Source organism: Arachis hypogaea, chromosome 4, assembly GCF_003086295.3.
Source record: "Arachis hypogaea cultivar Tifrunner chromosome 4, arahy.Tifrunner.gnm2.J5K5, whole genome shotgun sequence".
NCBI classification, from domain to species: Eukaryota; Viridiplantae; Streptophyta; class Magnoliopsida; order Fabales; family Fabaceae; genus Arachis; species Arachis hypogaea.
This window is the reverse complement of record NC_092039.1, coordinates 5,854,958-5,881,884: the sequence shown is the minus strand read 5'-3', so window position 1 is coordinate 5,881,884 and position 26,927 is coordinate 5,854,958. Positions and strand designations below refer to the sequence as shown.

The 26,927-nt window shown below is 32.6% G+C and overlaps 2 protein-coding genes across 2 annotated transcripts; one reads left to right on the top strand and one right to left on the bottom strand.

The window, feature by feature from the left end:
* Positions 1 to 9,166: 9,166 nt before the first annotated feature.
* LOC140184023 (uncharacterized) lies at positions 9,167 to 9,808 on the bottom strand. Its single transcript, XM_072234302.1, has one exon. The coding sequence runs from the start codon at positions 9,806 to 9,808 to the stop codon at positions 9,167 to 9,169; it is 642 nt and encodes a 213-aa protein (XP_072090403.1).
* An 8,223-nt stretch (positions 9,809 to 18,031) lies between these two features.
* LOC112795985 (transcription initiation factor IIF subunit alpha) lies at positions 18,032 to 22,493 on the top strand. Its single transcript, XM_025838217.3, has 9 exons — positions 18,032 to 18,525; positions 18,756 to 18,914; positions 19,209 to 19,354; positions 19,479 to 19,855; positions 20,453 to 20,568; positions 20,677 to 20,820; positions 21,059 to 21,280; positions 21,771 to 22,001; positions 22,153 to 22,493. The coding sequence occupies exons 1-9, from the start codon at positions 18,355 to 18,357 to the stop codon at positions 22,249 to 22,251; spliced, it is 1,665 nt and encodes a 554-aa protein (XP_025694002.1). The 5' UTR covers positions 18,032 to 18,354; the 3' UTR covers positions 22,252 to 22,493.
* Positions 22,494 to 26,927: the final 4,434 nt, after the last annotated feature.

The following is a 26,927-nucleotide window of genomic DNA, read 5'->3' as shown; positions in this document are numbered from 1 at the left end:
ATTGTCCAGGAAGCATTTCATAAAATTGAAAAGAAAGGAAGAGAGGGAATGGAGGATTTAGCAATAAAATTGGACATGAATAAGGCATATGATAGGCTTGAATGGGACTTTTTAGAAGAGGTATTAAAGGCCTTTGGATTTTGTCAAAAATGGGTGAAGATGATGATGAGTTGTGTTACAGGAGCTAATTACAAGTTTAAAGTGAATGGAAAACTAACAAAAAAAAAATCAAACTGCAGAGGGGTTTAAGGCAAGGGGACCGCTTTCACCCTATTTGTTCATTATTGCGGCTGAAGTATTTACTATCTTGATAAATAAAATAGAGAGAATGAGATATTCCTGGTATGCAATTAGCTCCAAATGCTCCAAATTTAACCCATCTTTTGATTGCTGATGATTGTATCATTTTCTCAAAAGCTAGACAAGAGGATATATATCAACTTATTCAAATCTTAAATGCTTACACGGAAGCCTCTGGTCAAAGAATAAATTTGGATAAACCCGAAATAATATTTGGGAATCAAGTTTCTATAAATACAAGAGTACATATTGAAGAAATTCTTGGAATAGCTACTTGGGATAATCCAGGAAAATATTTGGGCCTGCCTGCGAAATGGGGAAGATCTAATATGAAAGCGCTAGAATGGATAGAGGATAAGGCTAATAAGAAAATTCAGGGATGGAAAGAGAAAATCCTTAATCAAGCTGGGAAAGAAATCCTAATTAAAGCAGTGATTCAGGCTATACCGTCATACGTTATGAATGTAGTGAAGCTGCCAAAGAGTTTTTGCAAGAGATTAGAAGGCAAAATAGCAAAATTTTGGTGGGCTGGATCAAGGAAGGAGAGAGGAACACATTGGATAAGTTGGAAAAGAATGACTAATAATAAGAAGGATGGAGGGTTAGGATTCAAAAATTTAGAGAATCAGAATATGGCATATTTGGCTAAGCATGCTTGGAGACTTGTAAAGAATCTTGAGGCAATATGGGCAAAAATTAAAAAAAATGTATTTTCCGGATGGAAATTTTTAGGAGGCAAAGGCAAAAAATGGAGACTCTTGGGTTTGGAGAAGTTTAGTGGAAGGAAAAGACTTTATTAGAAGGAATGGAAGATGGAGCATTGGAGATGGAAGTAATATTGATATATGAAAAGACAATTGGATTATTGAAGGTGGGAGTTTAAAGAATTACCGGAATAATAGGATATCAATGGTTAAAGATTTATTGGTGGAAGGGAGAGGATGGAATGAAAAGTTATTACGACAGGTGTTTCCCCCTAATATTAAAGAAAAGATCCTAAGCACACCTATAAGTCTCATCAATAAGGAAGACTGCTTCTTTTGGCCACACATATTAGATAGAAATTATACTATAAAATCAGGATACTACATTGCCAAATATGAAGAGAGAGTTGGTGAGGATAATTGGGCATCTTTTAGTGATAATATAAAGGAAGTATAGAGTGAGATATGGAAGATGCAAATACCAAATAAAATAAAGCTCTTCTTATGGAAGGCCTCACACAATATTATTGCAATTAATTATAATCTTTGGAAAAGGAAAATTACTAAAAGTCCAATATGCATGATATGCAGGGATGGTGAAGAATCAGTGGAGCATGCTATCCTATTATGTCCATGGACAAGACCCACTTGGTTCGGAGCACAAATTCAGGCAATACCTACGGATAATTCAATTCGAACGTTTGCTCAATGGTTGCTGGAAACAATCAACAGAATAAAACAGGAAGGCAGAGAAATACAGGAACAACGGATAGGAAGTTTAGAATAAAACAGGAAGGCAGAGACATACAAGAACAACGGATAGGAAGTTTAGGATTCATGTGCTGGGCTATTTGGAAACAAAAGAATAATCATATTTTTCAAGGAAAAGAAATCAGTCCAAACAGAATAATTCAAGCAGTGAAGGTAATGCAAATTGAATTTTTATCGGCAATCGAACAGGTAAAAATGAAGCACAAAGGAGCAGAAAATAGGAGGATGAGAAATGCTACCTGGAGGGCTCCACCAAAGGATTGGTTGAAAATTAATGTGGATGCAAGCTTCAGAAAATTTAACAGGAAGGGAGCAATGGCAACGGTTCTTAGAGATTGGCAAGAAAAATTTATTGCAGGATCAGCAACAGAAATTAGAGCTTTCTCCAGTCTTGAAGCTGAAGCATTAGCACTCAAGAAAGCATTGATAATGGCAAAAAATCTGCAGTTGAAAAAAGTTTTAATAGAGTCAGATAATTTACAATTAATACAATCAATAAAGTCAAAATCTTATATAGGCGAAATACTAGCTTATTTAAAGGACATAGCACATCTTTTGAAAGATTTACCAGATGCCGGGATAACCTGGACTCCAGGAGAGGAAAATCATTTAGCGCATCTCATAGCAACACAAAGAGCAGTAGGTACACTTTCAAGCAATTGGTCAGTGAGATTACAAGTGATAATTGAAACCCAATTGAGAAGAGAAGCAGAGAAAGTTAGAAGAATTGGAGGAAGGCCTACACATCACGAAGGTGCAATCGAACAAAATGAAAATTGGGTTTTAACGGTACCCAATCAGGTGGTCATTGAAGTCAGGGAAGGAACCGGAGGGGGCAGTGGACAGAGGAGCAACATGCGTTTGAGCCAGAAGATAGTCACAAACAGGTACAAATTTAAAAATGACAGAATTACGGTAAGGAAAAAGAGAAAGACAATCAACTTACTTTTCAAGCTTAATCCGAAACAAGGATTGTACATCGGAATCGAAGAATTTAGTAAAGAGGAACTCCTAATGAGAAATTGTGGGTTCCTTCACCCTTTGCAACAGAGCTTCCATCAGGGGCGCTGCCAGCGGAGGAGACCTGAACAAACCGGCACAATCATACCATGCATCGAATTCAAATCTCAAAAAAAGAAGAAAAAAGAAGATGTTAAAGAGAAGAAGACCGGTCTGAAAAGGAAGCCATGGGAGCATTGTTTTTCAACTCCCACTACTTTCAACTTCCACATAAATTACGTTATAAAAGTCTAACTGTCTATGTAGAAAAGGGGATCTGGATTTGGGGTGGGTGGGTTGTTAAGTTTGGGTAGGGTTGAAGGGCTTAGCCCAAGACCAAAAAGAAAGAATGCCACCACCCCTCAGAATAATGGTTTCCACACCGGTGCTACGAAGAAGAAGATGCTTCACAACATGAAAAATTCAGCCGTTTCTCTAGTGCAACAGATGGGAAGGTTTAGTGGGTACTGGGTTGGATAGGGGCGGGGGTTCTTTGTTTTTGGCTTGGGCGGGTCTGCTTGCCCAAGTCTCTGTCCAAAAAGAAAAGAAAAGAATAATTTATGTAATAAAAATAATTTAATTTTACTAAAAAAAACTCTATTAAAGCCACTTAATGTTATAAGTGTTGATCATTTAAGAAATTAAAATACACGTGTTTGTGTGCACGCTTTAAACATAATTCTTTAACTAAAATGTAATGACACACGTGTTATGTATTCATTTGATATATGCGCATATAAAAATTAGTTTATCCAACTCCACCTTTATCCAAACCACCATCATGTAATAGCCACATCTTTGCACACCAAAATTAGGTTATTTGCATTGAATTCTATTAAATCTTTAAAACTTCTAATAATTGATTTCTATTCTGTGTTAGAATTGATTTCTATTCTTACTCATCCTGATATATTGAAATAAACAAATGAACAATTCAACTTATTTAATACATAATTAATTTGTATAAAACTTTTTTTTATTTTTGCCAATAAATTATATAATAGCATTATTTTATCGATAACATAAATTTTAATAGTTTATTTATGCAAATATTTAAAATTGTATTGTAACTTTTTTAAAGGTATGTCCTTTTATTGATATCTTGCTTGTTTTATCGTTTAATATAAAATAAATTGATAAAATTTCTTTAATTTACAAGTAATTTATTATGTTATTCATTTATTTGTCCTTAATTTAATACTTTTAATTTTTTTAATTAAATTTTATTGGACTTTTGACTGAAAAAGAAAAACTTATATCATGATCAAAAATAGAAAGAAGTGACCATTACATTGTGGTTGATCTTCATGATTTGGAATATGTGAAATTTTAATATTTCACAATGAGATTTTGTTTTGTAACAATTATCTATACATATGCAAAATATTTTATCTTTTTCATTATATATTACTACTTATTTCTCTTAATTCTTGCTTTTATTTAGAAATAAGAAAAAATAAAGTGTATATGTGAGATCAATTTACAATCCAATTATTCAATTATCTACATGATCATCAAACAACCGAATCATACTTATTCTCCAATTTGCAAAACTTAACAAAGGCATTGGTAAGCATATTGGTTTATGTTATATTTGTAATCATATTATATCTATTTTTACGAATATATCTTTTTAGAAAATATTTTTAGTATTAGCATATGGTGTATTATATTAGAGGTTTTAAATTATGCAAATGTTTAAAATTGTATTGCAACTTTTTTAAAAAGTATATCATTTTATTAATATATTGTTAGTTTTATCGTTTAATATAAAATAAATTGGTAAAAAAAATTTAATTTATAAGTAATTTATTATGTTATTCATTTATTTGTCCTTAATTTTATATTTTTAATTATTTTTTTTCAATTAGATATTATTGGACTCTTGACTAGAAAAGAAGAACTTATATCATGATAAAAAAAATAGAAAGAAGTGACCATTACATTGTGGTTGATCTTCATAATTTGGAGTATGTGAAATTTTAATATTTCACAATAAAATTTTGTTTTGTAACAATTATCTATACATATAGAAAAATTTTTGTCTTTTTCATTATATATTAATATTACTACTCACTTCACTTAATTCTTGCTTTTATTTAGAAATGAGAAAAAATAAGGTGCACACTATGAGATCAATTTACAACTCAATTATTCAATTATTTATGTGATCACAAAACAACCGAATACATACATATTCTCCAATTTACAAAATTTAATAAAGGCATTGGTAAGCACATTGGTTTAACTTTTTATTTAACATATTTGTTTATGTTATATTTGTAATCATATTATATCTATTTTTACGAATATATCTTTTTAGAAAATACTCTTAGTATTAGCATATGATGTATTAAATAATATTAGTGGTTTTAAATTATTTATTATTTATTAGAGAACTTTGTGCATTAGAATTCTCTAATAATTTATTGTTCATTTTAAACTGATTTTGATATGTTCTTACTTCATGGAAAAATAACAAATAAAAATTTGTTGGTGAAAAGTATTACTAGGTTATTTATGGTCACATTGGATATATATGTCTAATTTATTGAAAAAAAATTGATTACTAAAACTGATTAATAACTATTTTAGAGTTGATACACTTAACACTAGATTAAAAAAAACGAACAATGCGTAATATGTTACTTTTTTATTAATCAAATTATTATAATTAAAATTAATTTTAATAAAATAATTTAAAATTATAATTTCAATCTTATCACGTGCATGACACGGATTATTATACTTGTTCTTTAACTAAAATGTAATGGTATAATATATCTATTTGATATATGCGCATATAAAAATTAGTTTATCCAACTCCACCTTTACCCAAACCACCACCATGTAATAGCCACATCTTTGCACACCCAAATTAGGTTATTTGCATTAAATTCTATTGAATCTCTAAAACTTCTGATAATTAATTTCTATTCTGTGTTAAAAAATGGTCTCAATTCATTCTTCTATTCAAACAAAAACGTATGGAGTTTATCGCCGAACAAATATATTGTTGCCGAGTAGATACGATTGCCTATAAAAAATTTTCTTCTGCATTCGACCATCAACGACAGGAGTGGTTTGCGAATGAAAAGTAAAAGGCCAAAGTCTGAGAATTTATTTGTTAGAGCTTTTAATTTTATTTTAATAAAGTTTGCTATACTCTTTTGTTCAATTGAATTATTTTTTACTTTTTAGTTAGTTCTTCATGCCAATGTACATGATAATGCTGGTAAATGGGAGCAAAATAAAGGTGAGTACTTTCATTCTCAAAAGCTTATTAGTGAAAATAGATTTTTTTTAATCAAGTTCCAACAGTTGGAATTTTTTTTTGTTCATAGTAATCGGATTAAAATTTGATATGACTAAGCAATTAGTTCTTGATAAATAATTACAGGAAGGTTGATAGTGAGTTTCAATTTATATAGTATAACTAAATAAATATTTCTCTTTTTGCTGCATGTTCAAGAAAAGACTAAGAACAAAAGAGTTTTTTTTCAATTGATTCCAACTTGATATAATAATGATTAGAGTATTGTTCTATGTGAACTAAGGATTGATCTTAATCATCAATTAAAAAACTCTCATCATAATATGTGATTCGAGTTGGATAAATATAAATTTAATTGTAACTCACATTCTTGTTGGTTTTATTTTTGCTTTTTTTTTATATTTTTTTTGTTGCTGATGATTTAAATGTATATTTTTACTCAATAGTAATTTACTTTCATTTTTCACTTTTCTTGCTCCATTTTAATATGAATTTAATATGGTGTAAACTCTCTATGCTCAAGTTATTCGAAAGGTGTTAATGGAGAATTAATCTAATAGTTATACAATGCTTCTTTTACTATTCATGATTTTATTTCTTTGCCACTTCTATTTTTTATAAATATTGCATAGACACTTTTTTTTAAACCGTAGAAGATTATGACTTAATGATTGTGAATACAAATTAACACAAATTTAATAACTTTATTATAATTTCAAATTGTTTTATAAATAATTAAAATTTGAATAAATTTATACGGGTATCAAAATCATATATAATAAATTTAATATGTAGTCTATTTTAATTAAAAAATATATATTGTTTAGTATTAGTAAACTTGATTCCATATATTACATAAGTTGGATTTAGTAGATTTTCAACCACCCCCCAAAAGCAATCCAAAAATAAAACTGATTTTAATATTTGCAATGTAATATTATCTTTTTCTAAAGGTTAAAGACCATATAAAACTAATGATGGATATAGAGCTATACACTTCCATCTGAAATGATAAGGTTTCAACAAATAGCATTTAATTTTGTATGTAGAGAAATGAACTCTATTAAATTTCCATCTACTTCATCCCTATATGGACAATGTGAAAGCCAATCAAATAAAATAATATTTTTACAAAACTTATTGTATCACCTTTGTGACATGTGACTCTCCTCCTTCTAAAGTTTCAAAAACACACTATATTCAGTCAAGGAAAATTTTTACGCATCACTGAAAAATGAATTGTAAAAAAAATTAACTGAATAATCCTAACACATGATAGTTTCAATAAGACATGTTTTGTTTAACAGTATTTGGGAACATGACGTGATGTTTGAGAATTAGAAAAGAAAAATTAAATTATTGAAATATTTTCAACGTTGGGGAGCTGCTTCAAGGATTTGGAAAATCACCTACAAATTCTTCTATGTTTACTGTTGTGTTTTACTTGTTCTAAGTGAGTGTGCTTTAATATAGTTTATTGTTCATTTAATTATTTGTTAGTTTAGTGCTACTTTGATTAAATATGTGCTGAAATGTTCTTTATTGTTAATAAAATGTCCAATCACTATGAAATCTCACTATGAAATGTTCTTTATTGTTAATAAAATGTTCTACTTCTAAATTTTTTATATGCTTCTATGTTCCTATTTAGCTTCATCCAATTTATGAAATCATATATGTAAAAGATTTTTGAGGATATTGTTTCCATGTAAAATAATACAATTTTACATAGAAATGGTTTGATATTTTGCCAAGACTTAACATCTCGATAATTTTATTGTAACTTTGAAGTGTTTATAATCACTTCTGAATTTGAAATGTTTATTTATCACATTTATAAATGTTGATATTTAAACAATTATTGCTTATTTTGAGGTAGAGGATATTTAAATAAACTGATTTTAGCTAACTAATCAATGCAACTCGCTTAGTAACAATTATATTGCTATTTCTCTTTAAATGTTGTTACATCCACGTGTGAGTATTTTTTTCAGGCCTAATTTAAATTTTCTTTGCATGTCTAGTATTGTTTAACAGCATAAGTAAGAGTGATAATGGGAATACATTGTTATTTTAGATATGGTGCTGTCATTAACTACACTTCTCTCATGGTGAAAACTATACAGGCACAACAAGTATGTTAGTGATTCATAATATTCATATCTTTACTTGTATTTTTCATGCCTTGCTGCTTCATAATTTTATTTTAGCATTGTATTGGGTTACCTTTGTTGTGTGTTGTGGACAATAATTATATGTGTTCTATTAGTTATGTATATATTAGTTCAGCTTTAGGTGATAATTTCATTTCATTCTAACTAATAATTGATTTGTTAGTAGTGTTTTCCTTGTTATAGTTTATCACATTGTTACTCTTTATAGTATATATGTATATGCGCTTTTCATATAAGAACTTGCTACAAGTAACATGAAAATCATCCTAATCAAGATTAGAACAGAAAAATATGTTGAATTCCAGAAATCTTTAAATAATGCAAAAATAATTGACCTTTCAGCTTAGTAAAAAAATAACGTGAGAGCAAAAATATGTTGGAAATTATCCATTGCAATCTCTAGAAAATAATGGACAATACCACTCGTGACATAACATCATCTGTATCTTTCCTTTGAATTTTCTCCTGATACAATAGTACGTGAATTCAATTGATTTGTTTACACTAGGTACCACAAGATAAAAATGTTCACTAGTGCACATTGATAATTGAATATATAGAGATAGCATGGTTCAATATAAAATATGTGGTGATTTGGGTCAGTCCATCTAAAATAATATAGAATCTTTAAATAAAACTCTCTTTTAAAACCTATAAATTACATGAGATGAACTTTGATATAGAATGTGGCAAACATATAGCCTTTGTCAAACATTCCTAAATACGTCTTTGAAAACAACATTATCTGTCTTTTTGCTCCTTTCTTTTTCGTGATATAAGAGTATCTTAAGACCTTTCCTATTTGTAACCCTCGAAATAGTCACATACAATTGCTTGTGGGTAAAAACAGGCTTCTTTAAAATCAATCCAACTTTTGATAAAGATTGTCCTTGACTCTTATTAATTGTCATTGCATAGGATACCATTATAGGGAATTGTTTGCGTTAAAACTTGAATGGTATTCTATGGTCAAATGGACTAAAGGTCGTCCTTGGAATAAAAACTTTCTGACCAGCATTCTTTCCTGTCATGCTTTTTGCTTCAATAATGTGTTTTCCTAGCTTTGTTATCACCAATCGGTTTCTGTTGCATAATCCAACCGAGTGATCAATATTTCGTAATAACATGATAGGTGTTCCTACCTTGACTGTCAACTCATGGTTTGGAATCCCCGAACACCTAATTGTGTTTAGAAAGTCTAGAGTATGTATTGATGCGATTAACTCATTAGTTGGCTCTGTTGGACATGCTTTGTCAGAACTATAGTATGTTTGTGATTCACGTGGATTTAAACTCATCATGTATCGGTTAATCTCATCCACTATTTGCAATGTTGGTGCAAGAATAGCTCGATCTTTGACTTCATAGACATAATTTGAAGGCCAAAACATCTCGAGATAAATTGCTCTACATATAGCAGCTATAGGATCATCCCATTCTTTTATCATAATGTCATCGGGGATTTGAATTGTATCAATTCCATCTTTAGACTCCCCGCATTTACCATCGCCAATGCTTAGTATCCATTCTACAAAATCCTTTAACTGGGACGAATGTACATTAGCATCATCTGCTTGTACATGCATATTTCTTGTTAGTTTCAAGATGGTGCAACTATTCCAAATGTAGGATGAAATGATAGTTGCATTCACAATATCCTATCTGCTTTCTTTGGGTATAACAAGAAGTATATGTCTAAAGTCATCACCAAACACAATTGTTTTCCCTCCAAAAGGTTGCTCTTCAATGTGAATATTCTTGAATCTCAATAAATCTCGCATTGTCCTATCAAGTGCTTCTATACAATACTTATTGACCATGGGAGCTTTATCCCAAATAATAAGTTTTGTTTTTATGATCAATTCTGCTAATACACTGCCCTGATTTATATTACAAGTGGAAAACTCATCAAGATTAAGTGGTATTGCAAATCTTGAAGGAGCTGTTCTACCACCTGATCATAACAAAGCAGTTATGCCACTTGAAGCCACTGTCAAGACAATTTGACCTCTTGATCTTAACCCTGATGCCAATGTCTTCCTCACAAAAGTCTTTCCTACTCTCCCATATCCATATAAAAAGTAAACACCACCTAATCTATCGTTGACATATTGCATAATCTTGTCATAAACATGGTGTTGTTCATCTGTCAGCTATTGTAAATAAAGGCTATGTTCATCAGCTAATCTGTGTCTATCATATCGTAGCTCATGGATTGTCTTAGTTGATGTTTTTTAAACGCTAAAAGTGCTATCAACAATATTACTTTAATCTGTAGTGTTATTTGTTAGCAATATATGGCAACGTATACTCAAAACATGTACATCGGTTACCTCATCTAACACTGCTTTGTTAAGTTTCTGTACATAGTGAAGACGCTTCTTCTTCATGTAATGTACATAGGGAGGATCTGATTATAATAACAATTAATAAATTTATCTTTTATTATCTATACTGTGTTTATAGCCCAGGAAAATCTTCAGAGTATCCATCATGCGTCCCTTCATTGTATCTGGTTTAACATATTTTTACATTTTTTTACCCTTCTTCTTCACATAATGTACATAGGGAATGCTTAAAATAAACTTATCCTTTTTTGTTGTATAATGTGTCTATAGCCCAAGAAAAATTTCAGGGTATATACCTCACATAATATCTCTTATACCATAAATTGAAATTGCTCATGTGATCGACAAATTTTTCAGTGATGATAAAATTCTGATAGTTACATTTTAAACATTTATATTCATTGTTTTAAAATCGGTTAAATTTAACCTTACATGTAAATGTAGATAGTTTTCCTTTAAAAAATTTCACTTCCATTGCCAAGTTAGTATATTAAATAGCTTAGATCATATTAATTATTTGTCAACATCCCTAACAAATAAGTTCGTAAAGGTCAATTTTCACTATATTCTAATTTTTGGCATATTTATTTCTTCTAATAGTTTTGCAATATTAATTAAACAAACAAAATATTTAATTACTTGAGTACAACTCAAACTATATTTAGTGAACCCACTTTAGTAAAAGTACATAGAAATTCATTATGAAACTGAATTATGTCTCTTTTCACAGATAAAAATTTTCGTAACATAGTCCATCACAAATGTTTGGTTTATGTATTTGAGCTAGACATTGCTTTATATTACACCTGGTCATCTTTTCTATTAAATTCTATTAGTGTTGTAAGATAAAAATGTAATTGTATTTAATTGATTTTTTTATCCTTATATAGGTTTTGGTCCAATATCACGTGTTATACTATTTCAACTCAATCATGATCCATATAGTAGCTTTTCATACTTATTTTATAAATTATTATATTGTAATATCTAGCACTTCATACATATTTCACACCTAACTAAGTAGTTGTATAGTATATATCAGAATTTCATAGTGAATGCATACTTCTTTTTACTCTGATGTGTATATGGTTTATTTCCAACCATGTGAAATAATTTTAGTTAGTGTAACTACCGATATAAGCCAGAGCATACATTAGATGATTAAATTCATTAAGAAGAATTCTTACTAAAAACAATTCTTTTAATGTGTGTATGTAGGTAGCTACTGACCATGTCAAAACAAAGTTAACTATCTAGAAATCATATTAGGAATCAATCAAGTTTTTAAGGTAAATTCATCATAAATTGAATGCCACCAGACTAACAAAGTCTCCCATGATAGAAAGATAATAACAAAGTCATACAATTACAAAACACATAATTAGGTGACTGCAATAGAGTTTCTTTTACTACTCAAAATATAAACCCAATTTTCAACTATTCATATATCTGCATCAAGGTTAACACATTTCTGTCTCTTTCTCATCTGCCTGCTAAACATGTTGGTTGACAGCTAGCCTTCTTCCTCATGTTCATCTAGACTTGGGGAAGAATTTTTCAATACATTGGTAATTCTTTTAGATGGTGTTTGGTATTTGAGGGATGAGATGCACTCCTCCATGACATCCTATAACACATAAATAAGAGATAACTATTAGGTTAAACTATCATCTTAAAAGCTGTCAAGAAATATGCACTTGTTTGTAGCAACATAAAAGAAAATAGATATTTTGAACATACCATATAAGATTCAGTATCACAATTAGTTTTAAGATTAGCCATATTTCCTGAAATTTCCAAATAGTTGTTGCACCAATTTTCCTGTGTTTAGGAAATGAATTGTTCTGCTTAGATGTTATAGTGAATTGACCATGTATAGGAATATACGCTTATCGGTAGCACTCAATCGTTTAGAGAACTTATACTGACATTACTCAGAAGATTAGTAGACAACTCTTTGGGAAGATTTTTGTCAATGATATCCTCATCATCACAGATTTTCATAACCGTGTACACATGATCAAACTGATTAATGTTGGCTTCCTTGATATTTATCTTGAAAAAGACTCTTTTGTCCATCATGTTATCAAGTGTTTTGGGATATTCATCTCCCACTATAACCTGTAAACAAATAAAACAACACTTTACTCTTAACTATATAGCTTATAGATAGTAATTCCTAAGAATAACAATAGGTGCTTACATGGTCCTCCATAATCTGTTCAGCTCTCTTCCCATAGAGCATACTTGTTTTCTTGTCCCACAGTAGCAAGCGGATGCTACCGGTTCTGTCAAAAACCATCACCTCGACGTTGAACCTATAATACAAACAAAATACAAATGAACATGCAGTTTATTTAAAAAGTTCCATACAAATATTATACAAAAGAACCTTAGGGCTGCAGATCTATGTGTATGGCCACACTTTCCACATTCATATCTGTTTTCAATAGGAGTTTCTACTTTCTTTGGACATTTTCTATATGATTTGTAGAACTAATCATCCTTCGTAATATTAATCGCAACAATGGTTGCAGCAATCCAAGCTGGACCTTCCTATTAAGCCATATTAAAATGTTGATTACTTTTGCATCAGCAACCAATCCAAATAGACATTGGAAAAAAAGCATTCACAAAAACATAACCGTGATTACCTCATGTTGGATAAGGACTTCTTCAATTATTTTCACTGACACAGCACCTTGTTTGAGCTTTTCAGCCCCTGACTAAGCTATTTTTTATGGAACTTGACTAATCCTCACAGAGAATGATGGTTCACTGCCAAGAAGCCTACATATTAGTTCAAAAGGATCATCAACTTCATCAACAAATATACATATAGCCCACAACATTTTCATACAAATTATAAAATCAAGTCATGCATTTTAGTGATTATATAATATAGAATCAACTCACTTGCTCCTAAATTCTGAAAAACATCTTTAAGGTCGGGCTCTATGTGCGACATTTCAAAATGGCTTTGGATAGATGTCTTGCCATTCCATCTCATTGCCTTAAAATACTGGATCACAACTATTAGTGGCTCAGCCCTTCCATCTTGCATGGTCGAAGTAGTTGGTCAACCATTTCACTAAATATAGTGCACCAAATCCTATTGTTTCTGAAACATTATAAATATAAAAGACATCATATTAACTCTTTGAAAATAGAAATTTCTATATACACGCAGCAATATAGTTGTTATAGTGTTGAGTGTACATACTCGAGGTCCTCCAAGATAACAGCCAGTCGTTTAGTCTCTTTTCCTTTGCTGGTGATCAACTCTTTTGGATCTTCTTTACCAACTACTTCACCAATCATGTCTGAAAAGAACAAAACACACATTACACACATTTGAGAGAACCATAGCCATGCAATGCATTTGAATATGAAAGAAGTTGAACAACTATTTAATAAAACCAACTTACCAAACAATGTAGAGTCATGATTTAGTAACTCACGGATGGTTTTGAATCGGAAAGCATTTAGAGGAAAACTGGGATTCTCAACATGACTAGCAATTGTCCTATGACTGAAGAATAATAAATACTTCCCTCTTGATATGTTACCCTTTTGGTTGTCAACAACAACGAAGTTGGTCATAATATACATTTGAAACTGAACCAAGACACCCCGCCACTTGCTCAACGGGGATTTAGGGATCGAAACTTGCAACCTAGTGCCCTGTATTGTTTTGAATATATTTAGAACTTGCTTATATCAATAAAAATTTTGAAACTTTTGAATAGAGTTAATGTATTTACCTGACTACCTTGAATAATCACTTCAATGGTGCCAACTTCTCTCTCATTGTATCTGTTAGGGAGTTCCCACACCCTTATTACATATACTTTAAAATTCCATTGTAGTTTTCTTGCATTTAAATCAGTCAGGTAATCAAAGGTTTGAGACATTTTCTCATTTTTTTTGTTTACTTGTGAGAATGATTTGTGCATACTATTCTTCCTTCAGATGGCCTTTTATATAAGACTGATGGAAAGCGAGTACAAAAGAGAGGAAGATATAAATCTTTACTGTATTCTCATGTTTTTTTTTTGCTAGAATCTATTAGTGAATGTATGCTTTTTTTTCTTTACTATATGACTCAACACGTGTCAAGTGAATAGATCTACTACTTGTTGAGCACCAAACCAACCACTAGTCTCCTATTATATATAGGAAGATTATTTTTTACTAATAAAAACTTAAACTTTTTTAGTTAGTCGAACGAAGTCTTTGTTAATAACTATTGAGATATTTGAGAATGAATTAAATAAAATATATAATATAAAGACACTCATTAATTTAATAGGTTAAGACTTTTACTTGTTGTGGAATAAGTGTTAGCTCATTGATAATATAATAGAATTCAATTAGTAAGCTAAGTCATTTGTATTTATTAGTCACTTAGAAAAATTAGCTTAATAATGTAGAATAGATGGCTAGCTATATAATGCAGATAATTAGCTATTAGTTAAGCTTATATATAAGGAAAGCTTGTATATCATGTAAGTGTGATTTATTATTTTAATAAATTAGAACTTATCTAAGAAGTTCTCAAAATTATGCTCTAACAATCTTTTCGCTCTCACCAAATCATCATCAAGCTCTTGTTCTGCTGCCTGATACAAAACTTCATCATGGTACGGTGAGCATGGACGATTGCATAGATCCGCGAGTACTTTCCACCATTCAAGGTTTAATTGCTTCATGAATTCTGATACTGTGGTTCAAGCCCAATTTTGACGAACACACGGAAAAGAATGATGGATCAAACAAATCCAGAGAATCAAGAATTTACCGTGTCAGATTTTCAGAAGTTTGCGAAAATAATGGCACAATTCTCGTTGTTTCAATCACAAGCTGCAAAGATGAGCACCAGCCTCAATCAAAACCGAACTTGATGCATTAGAGGGAAATAAGACTTGGAAACTGACTAAACTTCCACCCGGAAAGAAAGCGATCGACTGCAAGTGGGTATTCAAGATAAAGTTCAAAGCGGATGGCACTATTGAAAGGCGCAAAGACCGACTTGTAGTTAAAGGTTTTGCTCAAGTTCAAGGCTTCGATTATTTCGACACATTCAGCCCCGTGATTAACATGACCACATTGCGCATCATGCTAGCTTTGGCAGTTAAGAAGCATTAGCACGTTCACCAACTAGATGTTAATACAGAGTTTCTGCATGGTGATTTACTAGAGAACGTTTACACGAAACCCCCACCAGGCCTTGAAGCCCCTATGGCATGGTTTGCAAACTTGAGAAGTTATTTTATGGGTTGAAGCAGGCATCGAGGCAATGGAATTCCAAATTATATTCTGTACTCCTCAGTTTAGGTTACACGCAGTCAAAGGCTGACCATTTGTTGTTTACCAAGAATTTAGGTTCTGGCGTTACATCAATATTGGTGTACGTTGAAGATTTGATATTGGCTAGGGATGATATGCAAGAGATCAAATTTGTAAAGAAGTTGATGGATGAAAAATTTTAAATTAAGGATATTGAGAAACTAAAGTTCTTTTTGGGGCTAGAGGTGGCTTGAAACAGCCAAAGAATTTCATTATATCAATGGAAATACACCTTAAATTTATTAAAAGAGTATTGATTACAAGATGCAATACCAGCTGCCACTCTCATGAACTACACACCAACACTCTCGAAATCACCAGAGCTTCCTTTGTATGATCTCCAACCTTATCGAATATTAATTGGCCGACTCATATATCTCACAAACACTAGGCTTGACATTTGCTTCGCTGTTAGCGAATTGAGTCAATACCTAGATTGTGCAACAAATACTCATTTTAAGGCTGCCCTACACATCCTTAGATACCTCAAACAAGCTTCAACTAATGGAGTTTTCTTCCCAACTCAATCAGATTCTAAACTCACCGATTACTTAGATTCAGATGGGAGGACGTGTCCAGATTCAAGAATATCCATGACAGGTTACTGCTTCTTCCTCGGATTAGCCCTAATCTCCTGGAAAAGAAAAAAGCAAACTATTATTTCTTGCTCCTCCGCAGAGACAAAGTATCGAGCTCTGGCTTTCTTACTCCTACGCATATTCAGAGTATCAAGTTCTGGCGGCAACCACTCGTGAAGGTCTGTGGGTGACTTATATCCTCAATAATTTCAAAATTCAACAAGAAAAACCAATTACTTTGTATTATTGACAACCAAGCAGCTCTCCATATTGTCACAAATCCAGTTTTTCACGAAAGAATCAAACATATAGATATTAATTGTCCTGTGGTTCGTGACATGACTCAAGAATGTGTCCTTAAACTTCTGTCAATATATTCAGCAAATCAAACTGCCGATGTACTTACCAAATCACTTGTTCCATGACTTTTTTCAACCTTTTATTCCAAACTTGGCTTAATAAATTTTTACACGCCAAGCTTAAGGGGGATGTTGGGAATAGAAATATTAACTCTTTGATAATATAATATAATTCGGTTAACAAATTAGATCACTTGTATTTGTTAATCAATTAAAAAATTTACTTAGTAATGTATAATAGATGGTTAGTTATAATAGCACAAATAATTAACTATTAATTAAATTTATTATAATTTGTATATAAGAAAAATTTGTATCTGATGTTAGTGTGATTTATTATTCTAATATATTAGAATTTATCTAAAAAACTCTTAAAACTGTGTTCTAATAATCTTTTCGCTTTTTCCAAATCATGGTTAAGTTCTTTTTCTTTTACCTAAGACAAAACTTTAACATCACTCAAGATATATCGTGTAATCCATTATTACAATGGTCTTATTAAGTGTAAGTTAGGTAAATTTGTAATTTTTAAAATAAGAATAAATATAAAATTCTATTAAGTTTTTTATTTTAAAAACATAAATTATATTTAAAAATTATATTTATAGATACTTTTAAAAATATCACTAATTTTTAAAAATAAAAAATATAATGACATATTTTTTTATTCATCAAATATAAAGTTAAATACTTACTTTTAAAATGCAAAATCATTTCTCCACTAATTTTATCCTAACAGGTGTCTTTATTATTTTTTTTACTGGAAACAAGTGTCTTGAGTATCGTAAGGGCATTCTTTAAAGAAGACATATCGCAAGTAAAAAGTTTGAATTTAAGTAAATTAATTATTAATTATGTTTTTTATTTTAAACTATAGAAAAAATGACAAATTAATTTCTACTTTTGGTGTATAAATATTTAAGTTTTTAAAAATTTAAAAATATATTTAAAATTTTGATCTCTTTAAAATTTGGATATATAAATTTTTGAATCTAAGTTTTTTATATATTAAAAATTTTTTTACGTGTACATCTATATCAATTAGGTCAGTATAATGAGAACCATATTTAATTTTTTTATTGAATATAATAGATTCAAATAAACATAAAAAATCAATAAATCCAAAATTTTAAAATGTCAAAAACTTAAATATATTTTTAAATTTTTAAAAACTCAAATATTCGCATATCATAAGGTCAATGGCTGCTTTCCTCTAAACTTTATTAGTTAGATTAAAAAGTTATAAATAGAAATTTTGGTAACGAAAGATGATTTATTCGTGTCTCATGGTGCGGGGGGGTTGCGTTGGAACTCTGCGATTCGTTTCCGAAACTCATTTAGCGAGCGCGGAGCACCTCTCCAACTTTCATTTCACCTAAAATCCTATTCATGAAACCCTAGAATCTCTCCCATTCGTCTTACTCCGCATTTTCTCCTCATCTCCATAATCATTTCTCATTCTTTATTTTTTCTTATCTTTTTTCTGTTGCCCCTCAGAATGTCGGCAGACCTCGTTCTGAAACCGTCTTGCGGCGGTTGTGGATCGACGACTGACCTTTACGGAAGCAACTGCAAGCACATGACTCTCTGCTTGAACTGCGGCAAGGCCATGGCACAGAAACGCGCTAAGTGCCACGATTGTGGCGCCACCCTCACTCGCTTGATTCGAGTTTGATTTCTCTCCCTCTCTTACTCCCCTCGTATAATATCCCTACCCCTTAACTTTCTTGCTGTTACTATATTCTACTGTTTTTTGAAATTATAAATTCGATTAAATGCTTATTTTGGTGGAATTTTTTTTATCATTGTTTTCTGCAAGAATAATTATTACTGTAGGGCTATTGTTGTTGTTGGTCGTTGGGCGTGGAGGTTTTGATTACATATGTGTGATTGTAACAGGAATATAATGTTCGTTCGAGTTCTAGCAGTGACAAAAACTACTTTATTGGGAGATTCATGTCTGGGTTGCCAGATTTTTCGAAGAAGAAAAGCGCCGAGAACAAGTGGTCTTTGCAGAAAGATGGGCTCCAGAACCGCCAAATTACTGATTCGTTGAGGGTATTGAGTCTATACTTTCATTATCGATTCTTTGGTTGCTTTTTATCATTTATTTTTGTATCTTCTAAGCACTATCTTTCATAGAGGAAATGCTCATTAGAGGTTGTAAACGTGTAAATGCTTCTAAAAACCCATGTGTTGTTGTGCCATTTAACGGAGGCTTGAGTTGCTAAGTGCATGGTTGTTGAGGATTCTGATATATGGTTATATTCAGTTAGGAAGGATGTGAACAATTGAGGTGAATTGTGATTATTTATTTATTTTTGGTGTATAATTTTTTATTGTGCTATGCAGGAAAAGTACAAGAACAAGCCTTGGCTCCTTGAGGATGAAACTGGTCAATCCCAGTACCAGGGTCATCTAGAGGGTGCACAATCATCTTCATATTACCTGCTTATGATGGAAAAGAAGGAGTTTTCCGCCATCCCCTCTGGTTCTTGGTATTTTTGCTGTGCTAGAAGTTTCCTTTAGTTTTCCTTGATTTTATTTTCTTGAAATTTTCTATTTTAATTACCAATCACAGAAAGTAGGCAGATGTGTAATATGCCATGTTTGGTTTTTTAGGTACAACTTTAATAAGGTTGCACAGTACAAGCAATTGACTTTGGAGGAAGCAGAAGAGAAGATAAGGAATAGAAAGAAAACTGCAGATGGATATCAAAGATGGATGATGAAAGCAGCAAATAATGGGGCTGCTGCATTCGGGGAACATGGGAAGTTAGATGACAAGGAAAGCAACACAGGCGGTGGTGGAGGAAGAAGCCGGAAAAAAACTAGCGAGGATGATGAAGGTCAGGCCTCAGATAAAGGGGAGGAGGACGAAGATGAGGAAGCAGAAAGAAAGAATAGACTTGGACTTAATAAAAGAGATGGTGATGATGATGATGATGAAGGTCTAAGGGGTGGAGACCTTGATCTAGATGATGATGATATTGAGAAGGGTGAGAATCTTGCCTTGTTTGCTCGTTAGTCATTGTATCTTTTGATTAGAATGGTGATGATTGGTGAAGGTCATATCATATCATTTTATATCTGGGTAGTTTTTGAAAAGGCTTGGCTGTTGTGTCAAGAAAACATCAATCAGTTTGTATGTCAAACTAGGTGAGCCATAATAAACGATCGTTTATGAAATGGGAAATGTCAGAGCATGAATTTTTCCCATACCAGAACTTAAAAAGTCCATTCAGGAATAGCTGCGGGTTTAGTCCAATAACAGTGTTGAGTTTACAGCTTTCCATATTAGTTTGACATTGGTCTATACACCTGACTCATTGGAATGTTATGCAAAGAGTGACCATATTCTGCCTTTTTTTTTCTTGTGTGGTGTGTGTGTGTGTGTGGAAAAATAACTTCCTACTGCAGCCCCTTCTTGGCATAGCCATCAGGAACCAAAATTTTTATTTTTTGATATGAATTAGAACTAAAAAGCATTAATAGACAGTTAATTTAGGCATATGAAATGCATGAGCTGATTGGCTTGTTATTCAAACTTACAGAGCAGTAAGTTATGCTTAGCATTCTTTCTCCTGAGTATACAGGTGATGATTGGGAGCATGAAGAGATCTTCACTGATGATGATGAAGCTGTAGGCAATGATCCCGAGGAAAGGGAAGATTTGGCTCCAGAAGTTCCTGCTCCTCCTGAAATCAAGCAGGTTAGTGTTCATCTCCACCAACACGTTTGAGCAGTGACCTGGGGACATACTCATGTTCAGTTACCCTTGTAGCATATTTGGTGATTCTTTCTTGAATTATACGTGCAGGATGAAGAGGAAGAAGACGAAGATAATGAAGAGGGGAAAGGTCTGAGTAAATCTGGGAAAGAGCTGAAGGAGTTGCTAGGGCGAGCAAGTGGTATGAATGAATCCGATGCGGAGGAAGATGATGATGATGACGACGACGATGATGTATGGCCTCTGTTCCTTCTTTTAATTTTGGGTAATGTCTAGGGTGAAAGATAAGCATAGCTTAATGCAAACTACTTGTTATGATGAGTAGGACGGATATCGTTTTGCATTTTCTGTGACTTCTCTACATGGGGAAGCGGCTGATTATTTTATTTCTTTTGAGTTTGTGAATATCTCAGATTTATAGTTGGACAATAAGCTCTTTTTATCCCTTTATGACTCACATTTGTTTGTGTAGATGGATGATGAGGTCAACATCCCTCCTGTGACTGCTACAAAGCAGAAGGATGCACCTAAACCTAAGGAAGAACCTGTTGACAACAGCCCTTCAAAACCAGCAGCAGCAGGGGCAACTCGGGGAGCACCTTCTACTTCGAAGTCTTCAAAGGCAAAGAGGAAAACAACCGAGGAACCAAAACCATCGAATGCTGCAACACCAAAGAAGGTTAAGTCTGAAAATGTAAGTCCTTGCTTTTTTTTGAGCTAGCTTGATTATGAGGACCCTCTATTGTAATTACTACTCTACTTTGGCTTTTTGAAAGATATAGTGGATAACTTTTGAAAATAACTCAGAATTGAGCAATTAAGTTGGCCTTCAGCTTATTCTGGAAAACTGTTATATGCTAATTATCAAAGCTGAGGTTGTATAATTTAAAGGGAAAAGTGTGGGATTGTACATTGTAGACCCTTGGATAAATATCTTGGATTATTTGTGGGGCCCCTGTGAGAATAATCTAAAAGTTGATAACCCCGTACACTCCAACTTCTCAAAGGTTCTAACCTTAGCTTGGAAGCACTTTCCATTCAATGCATAAACACAATGTGGCTTTTGCTTTGTTTTACGGATTTTTGAAATGTCTTGTTGTCAAATATTTTTTTTCGGTTCTTGGATTACAAAAGGAACTTAGGATTACTATTATTGAATTTTCTTTGTTATCTTATTGACTCAGGAGCAAAAGTCATCCGGTAAAGATGTACATGGGACTGCTTCTAAAAGTAATGCATCTGCGAAAGGTTCGGCCCCACCACCACCATCATCATCATCGTCAAAAGCTGGGACTTCCATTGCAGCTTCTGGACCTGTGAGTGAAGAAGAAATCAGAGCTGTGTTAAAGCAAAAGACTCCAGTGACCACACAGGATCTTGTGGCTAAATTTAAGGCAAGACTAAAATGTAAAGAGGTAAGCTCTGCTTCTGCTAATATGCCTTTACCCTCGTTTTAGACTGATATATTTGCTTGATTATTCCTATAATACATCAGTGAAGTTATATTGGACTGTTGGTATTCTCCCCGGTTCAGTTTTTGAAGGTTTCTGCCTCTTCTATGTGCAGGATAAGGATGCATTTGCAGAGATCCTGAAAAGAATATCTAAAATACAGAGAACTCCAACTTCAAATAGAGCCAGTTATGTTATCCTGAGAGATAAGTGAAAATTCAACTGCCCCACCTATTGAATGTGGTTGATGATGTAGCATTCAAACGGAAAAAATGGATCCAGTTCTGTTGTCCTGAGAGATGGCTGTAAATGTTTTATCCCAATAATTGGCTGCGACTGATGATGCAGCTTCATATAGAAAACAAAAGAACAGTTGATACTTAATATGCCTTGTATATTCTTGACATTTTGGACATCATTATGACTGGTTTTCTATCAATTAAATTTTTTCTAATCTATTTTTGGTCATAACACAAGCACACGCTGCACAAGGGTTCTCTCTAGGCACTGCTACGAAGTTTTAAAAAAATAATAAATCAGAAAACATAATTTTTTTTATTAGAATTGCCTCCATACCCATTTACCAGGTTTCCATTCTTCTCTTCATATGAAGTTGAAGAAGCAGGTGAATTTGCTAAACTGTTGACCAATTAAAAGTTGGTGTGACGAGAAAGGGAATTATAATAGAGGGCTCAGAAGAGCTATAATTTTGTTTTCTGGAGGAACAAAATTTATAATAAATAATACACTATTATCTACCAAGTCTTTGAGGAACTTGTTGAGTTTCAAAGATATTCGCCTAAATGGATATCATATTGAAACAATGAATGCGGGAAATCATGAGTATTTATATATCACACCTCATGATTTAAATAAAAATGTTATATTAGAAAAGTTACCATCATTTTCATTTAGATTGTATTATACTAAGATTAGTGTAATTGAATCACATGCCATTGTAAACTACAAGTTTACTAGTCCAAATAAATTCATAACTTGACATGATAGATTGGGTCATCCGGGAATAATCATGATGAGGAGAATTATTGAAAACTCCCATGGATATTCACTAAAAAACCAGAAGATTTTTAAATCTAGTGAATTTTGTTGTACTGCGTGTTCTTAGGAAAAGTTAATTTTAAGGCCATCACCAGTAAAGATTGGATTTGAGTCCCCTGAATTCCTAGAAAGGATTCAAAGTGATATACGTGGACCTATTCATCCACCATGTGGATCTTTTAGATATTTTATGGTCCTGATAGACGCATCTTCGAGATGGTCACATGTGTGCTTATTGTCTTCTCGCAACCTAGCGTTTGCGAGATTACTGGTTCAAATTATTCGATTAAAAGCACAATTTTCAGAAAATCCAATCAAAGCAATTCGTCCACATAATGCTGGTGAATTTACTTCCCAAGCTTTTGATGCTTATTGTATGGCTAATGGAATAAGTGTTGAACATCCAGTAGCTTATGTTCACACACAAAATGGGTTAGCAGAATCACTTATTAAGTACCTCCAATTAATTGCTAGACCCTTACTTATGAGAACAAATCTCCCAACCTCGGTTTGGGGGCATGCTGTTTTACATGCTGCAGTACTTATTCGTTTGAGGCCAACGAGTTACCATCAGTTCTCTCCTATGCAATTAGCATTTGGCCAACATGCAAATGTTTCCCATTTAAGAATATTTGGGTGTGCGATATATGTTCCTATTGCACCACCTAATGGCACCAAAATGGGACCCCAAAGAAAATTGGGGATATATGTTGAATATGATTCTCCTTCTATAGTGAGGTATCTTGAGATACAAACTGGAGATGTATTTAAAACCCGGTTTGCGGATTGTCATTTTGATGAATCAAAATTTTCAACATTAGAGGGGAGAGAATAAGCTTCCTGAAAAGGAACTTAATTGGAATGCATCATCGTTGATGCATTTAGATCTTCGATCAGGGCAATGTGAGCTAGAAGTTCAAAAGATTATACATTTGCAAAAAATAACAAATAAATTGCCTGATGCATTTTCCGATACAAAGAGGATAACCAATTCTTATATACCAGCGGAAAATGCCCCAATTCGAATTGATGTCTCAGTTGGACAAATTGCCACCGAAGCAAATACACGCCAGAAGCGTGGCAGGCCTGTTAGTTCCAAAGACAAAAATCCTCGAAAAAGAAAAGAGGTAAATACGATTCCTGTTGAAAAAGCATAGTAGAGACACCTGCAGTTGTCCAAAATTCTGATATAGTTTTAACGCCAAAAGACGTTCAGGTACATGAAAATTGTGAAAATGACGAGATCTCGATAAATTATGTCTTTACAGGAGAGAAATGGGACCGAAATAAGACAATTGTCAATGAAATATTTGCATATAATGTGGCATTAAATATCATGCATGAAAGTAAGGATCTTGAGCCAAGATCAGTCGAAGAATATCGACAAAGAAATGATTGGCCAAAATGGGAAGCATCCATGAAGGCTGAATTAGACTCACTTGCAAAACGTGAAGTCTTTGGACTTGTAGTCCGTACACCAGAAGATGTAAAACCTGTTAGATACAGATGGGTATTTGTGAGAAAACGAAATGAGAAAAATGAAGTTATGCGCTATAAAGGCCGACTTGTGGCACAAGGTTTTTCACAAAGGCCCGGTATAGTTTATGAAGAAACGTATTCCCCTGTAGTGGATGCGATAACATTGCGTTATTTGGTCAGTTTATCTACATATCATAAACCGTATATGCATTTAATGGATGTGGTAACAGCCTATTTATACGGCTCATTAGATCGGGATATCTATATGAAAATCCCTGAAAGACTAAAGATATCTAAACTATCCAATGAATATTTGCAAGGGTTATACTTAGTTAAATTGTAAAGATCTTTATACGGTCTAAAGCAATCTGGACGAATGTGGTATAATCGTCTTACTGAGTATCTGGCAAAAAATGGATTCAAGAATGATGATATCTGTCCATGTGGCTTCATAAAGAAATCTGCATCTGGTTCATTATAATTGCTGTGTACGTTGATGATTTAAATATCATTGGGACTCCTGAAAAGATTCCAACAATTATAAAAACTCTAAAAGAAGAGTTTGAGATGAAATATCTTGGAAAGACTAAATTTTGTCTCAGCCTGCAGATCGAGCATATAAAAAATGGGATCTTCATTCATCAAACAACATACACAGAAAAAATCTTGAAAATATTTTATATGGATAAGTCACATCCCTTGAGTACCCCAATGATCGTAAGATCTTTGGATGTGGAGAAGGATCAATTCCGTCCTAAAGAAGAAAATGAAGATATCCTTGGTCACCATATCTTAGTGCCATTGGAGCGCTAATGTATCTTGCTAATAATACACAACCCGATATATCATTTGCTGTGAACTTACTAGCAAGGTATAGTTCCTCTCCAACTAGAAGACATTGGAGCGGAATCAAGCAAATTTTTCGATATCTTCATGGAATGGTTGATATGGGATTGCTTTATCCCTATGGATCCAAGTCACAACTAGTTGGTTATGTAGATGCTGGCTACTTGTCTGATCCATATAAAGGGAGATCTCAAATAGGATACCTGTTCACATATAGTGGTACAGCTATATCATGGAGGTCCACGAAACAGACGATAGCAGCAACCTCCTTTAATCATGCTGAAATACTGGCGATTCATGAAACTAGTCGCGAGTGTTTTTGGCTCAGAAGTTTGATCCAATATATTATGTCATCATGTGGAATGATTGACCATAAGATAGCTCCAACTGTCCTGTTTGAAGATAATACAATATGTATTGCTCAACTTAAAGGCGGATACATCAAAGGTGATAGAACAAAGCATATTTCTCCCAAATTCTTCTTCACTCATGATCTTCAAAACTAAGGGACAATTGATGTGCAACAGATCTGTTCAAGTGATAATCTGGCAGATTTATTTACAAAATCACTTCCAAAATCCTCCTTTAAAAGATTGGTAAATGAGATTGGTATGCGCCGATTTCGAGATATTAAATGATGTCGGCAAGAGGGGGAGACTGTACTCTTTTTTCCTTGATCAGATTTTTTCCCATTGAATTTTTTTTGACAAGGTTTTTAATGAGGCAGTCCCCATCACAAAGGATATTGTACTCTTTTTCCTTCACTAAAGTTTTTTCCCATTTGATTTTTTTTAGTAAGGTTTTAACGAGGTATAATCCTAAATAGTCATCCAAGGGGGAGTGTTGTGATAAGATGTGGATGACCACGTATGACTTAGGTGGGCTAACCTTCTCAATATTAAAGGAATCATTTTACAAGACAAAATCCAATAAATGAAGGTTGAAAATGAAGCCACATTTCATGTATAAATAGAAGGCATCATGAGATGCAATATACACACAATAAAATAAAGAGCAATTCTTTCTCTTTATATTAAACTTTTCTCCTCCCTCTTTTATACGCTACTAATATATAATAACAATAAATATATAAGTTTCTTCTATTATTATATTACGATAATTATATTGGTGAGTATCAAAACTAAAGTTCTATATTTATATTTCTCTATTTTATATTTACATCTTCCTTATTTATTTAGTTATTTTACAACAATTAAGAGGAGTCCCAAATAATTTGATGTTGGTGGTGTTGATGAGTTTGACAACAAAGAAATTCTGGTATACACTTTTTCGTTAACAAAAAAGTGGTTTTTTTATTGAAATAAATAAAAAAAATGATTATTTCTCTAAATATGCACAACTGTAAATAATCTCCAAAATACGCAACTCCATCTCAGGTCTATCACCCACGAAATGAATATACACTCCAACTCAACTTTGGTGTCCACGAAATGAGCCAGATTTTCATTTTTTGGATAGCGCCCACGAAATGGGCATTTCATGGTG

Coding starts and splice junctions, on each gene's coding strand:
- LOC140184023 (XM_072234302.1), bottom strand. CDS start 9,808: ATGCATGTACAAGCAGATGATGCTAATGTACATTCGTCCCAGTTAAAG.
- LOC112795985 (XM_025838217.3), top strand. CDS start 18,355: ATGTCGGCAGACCTCGTTCTGAAACCGTCTTGCGGCGGTTGTGGATCG. Junction 18,526..18,755: donor CCCTCACTCGCTTGATTCGA/GTTTGATTTCTC, acceptor TGATTGTAACAG/GAATATAATGTTCGTTCGAG. Junction 19,355..19,478: donor GCCATCCCCTCTGGTTCTTG/GTATTTTTGCTG, acceptor TTGGTTTTTTAG/GTACAACTTTAATAAGGTTG.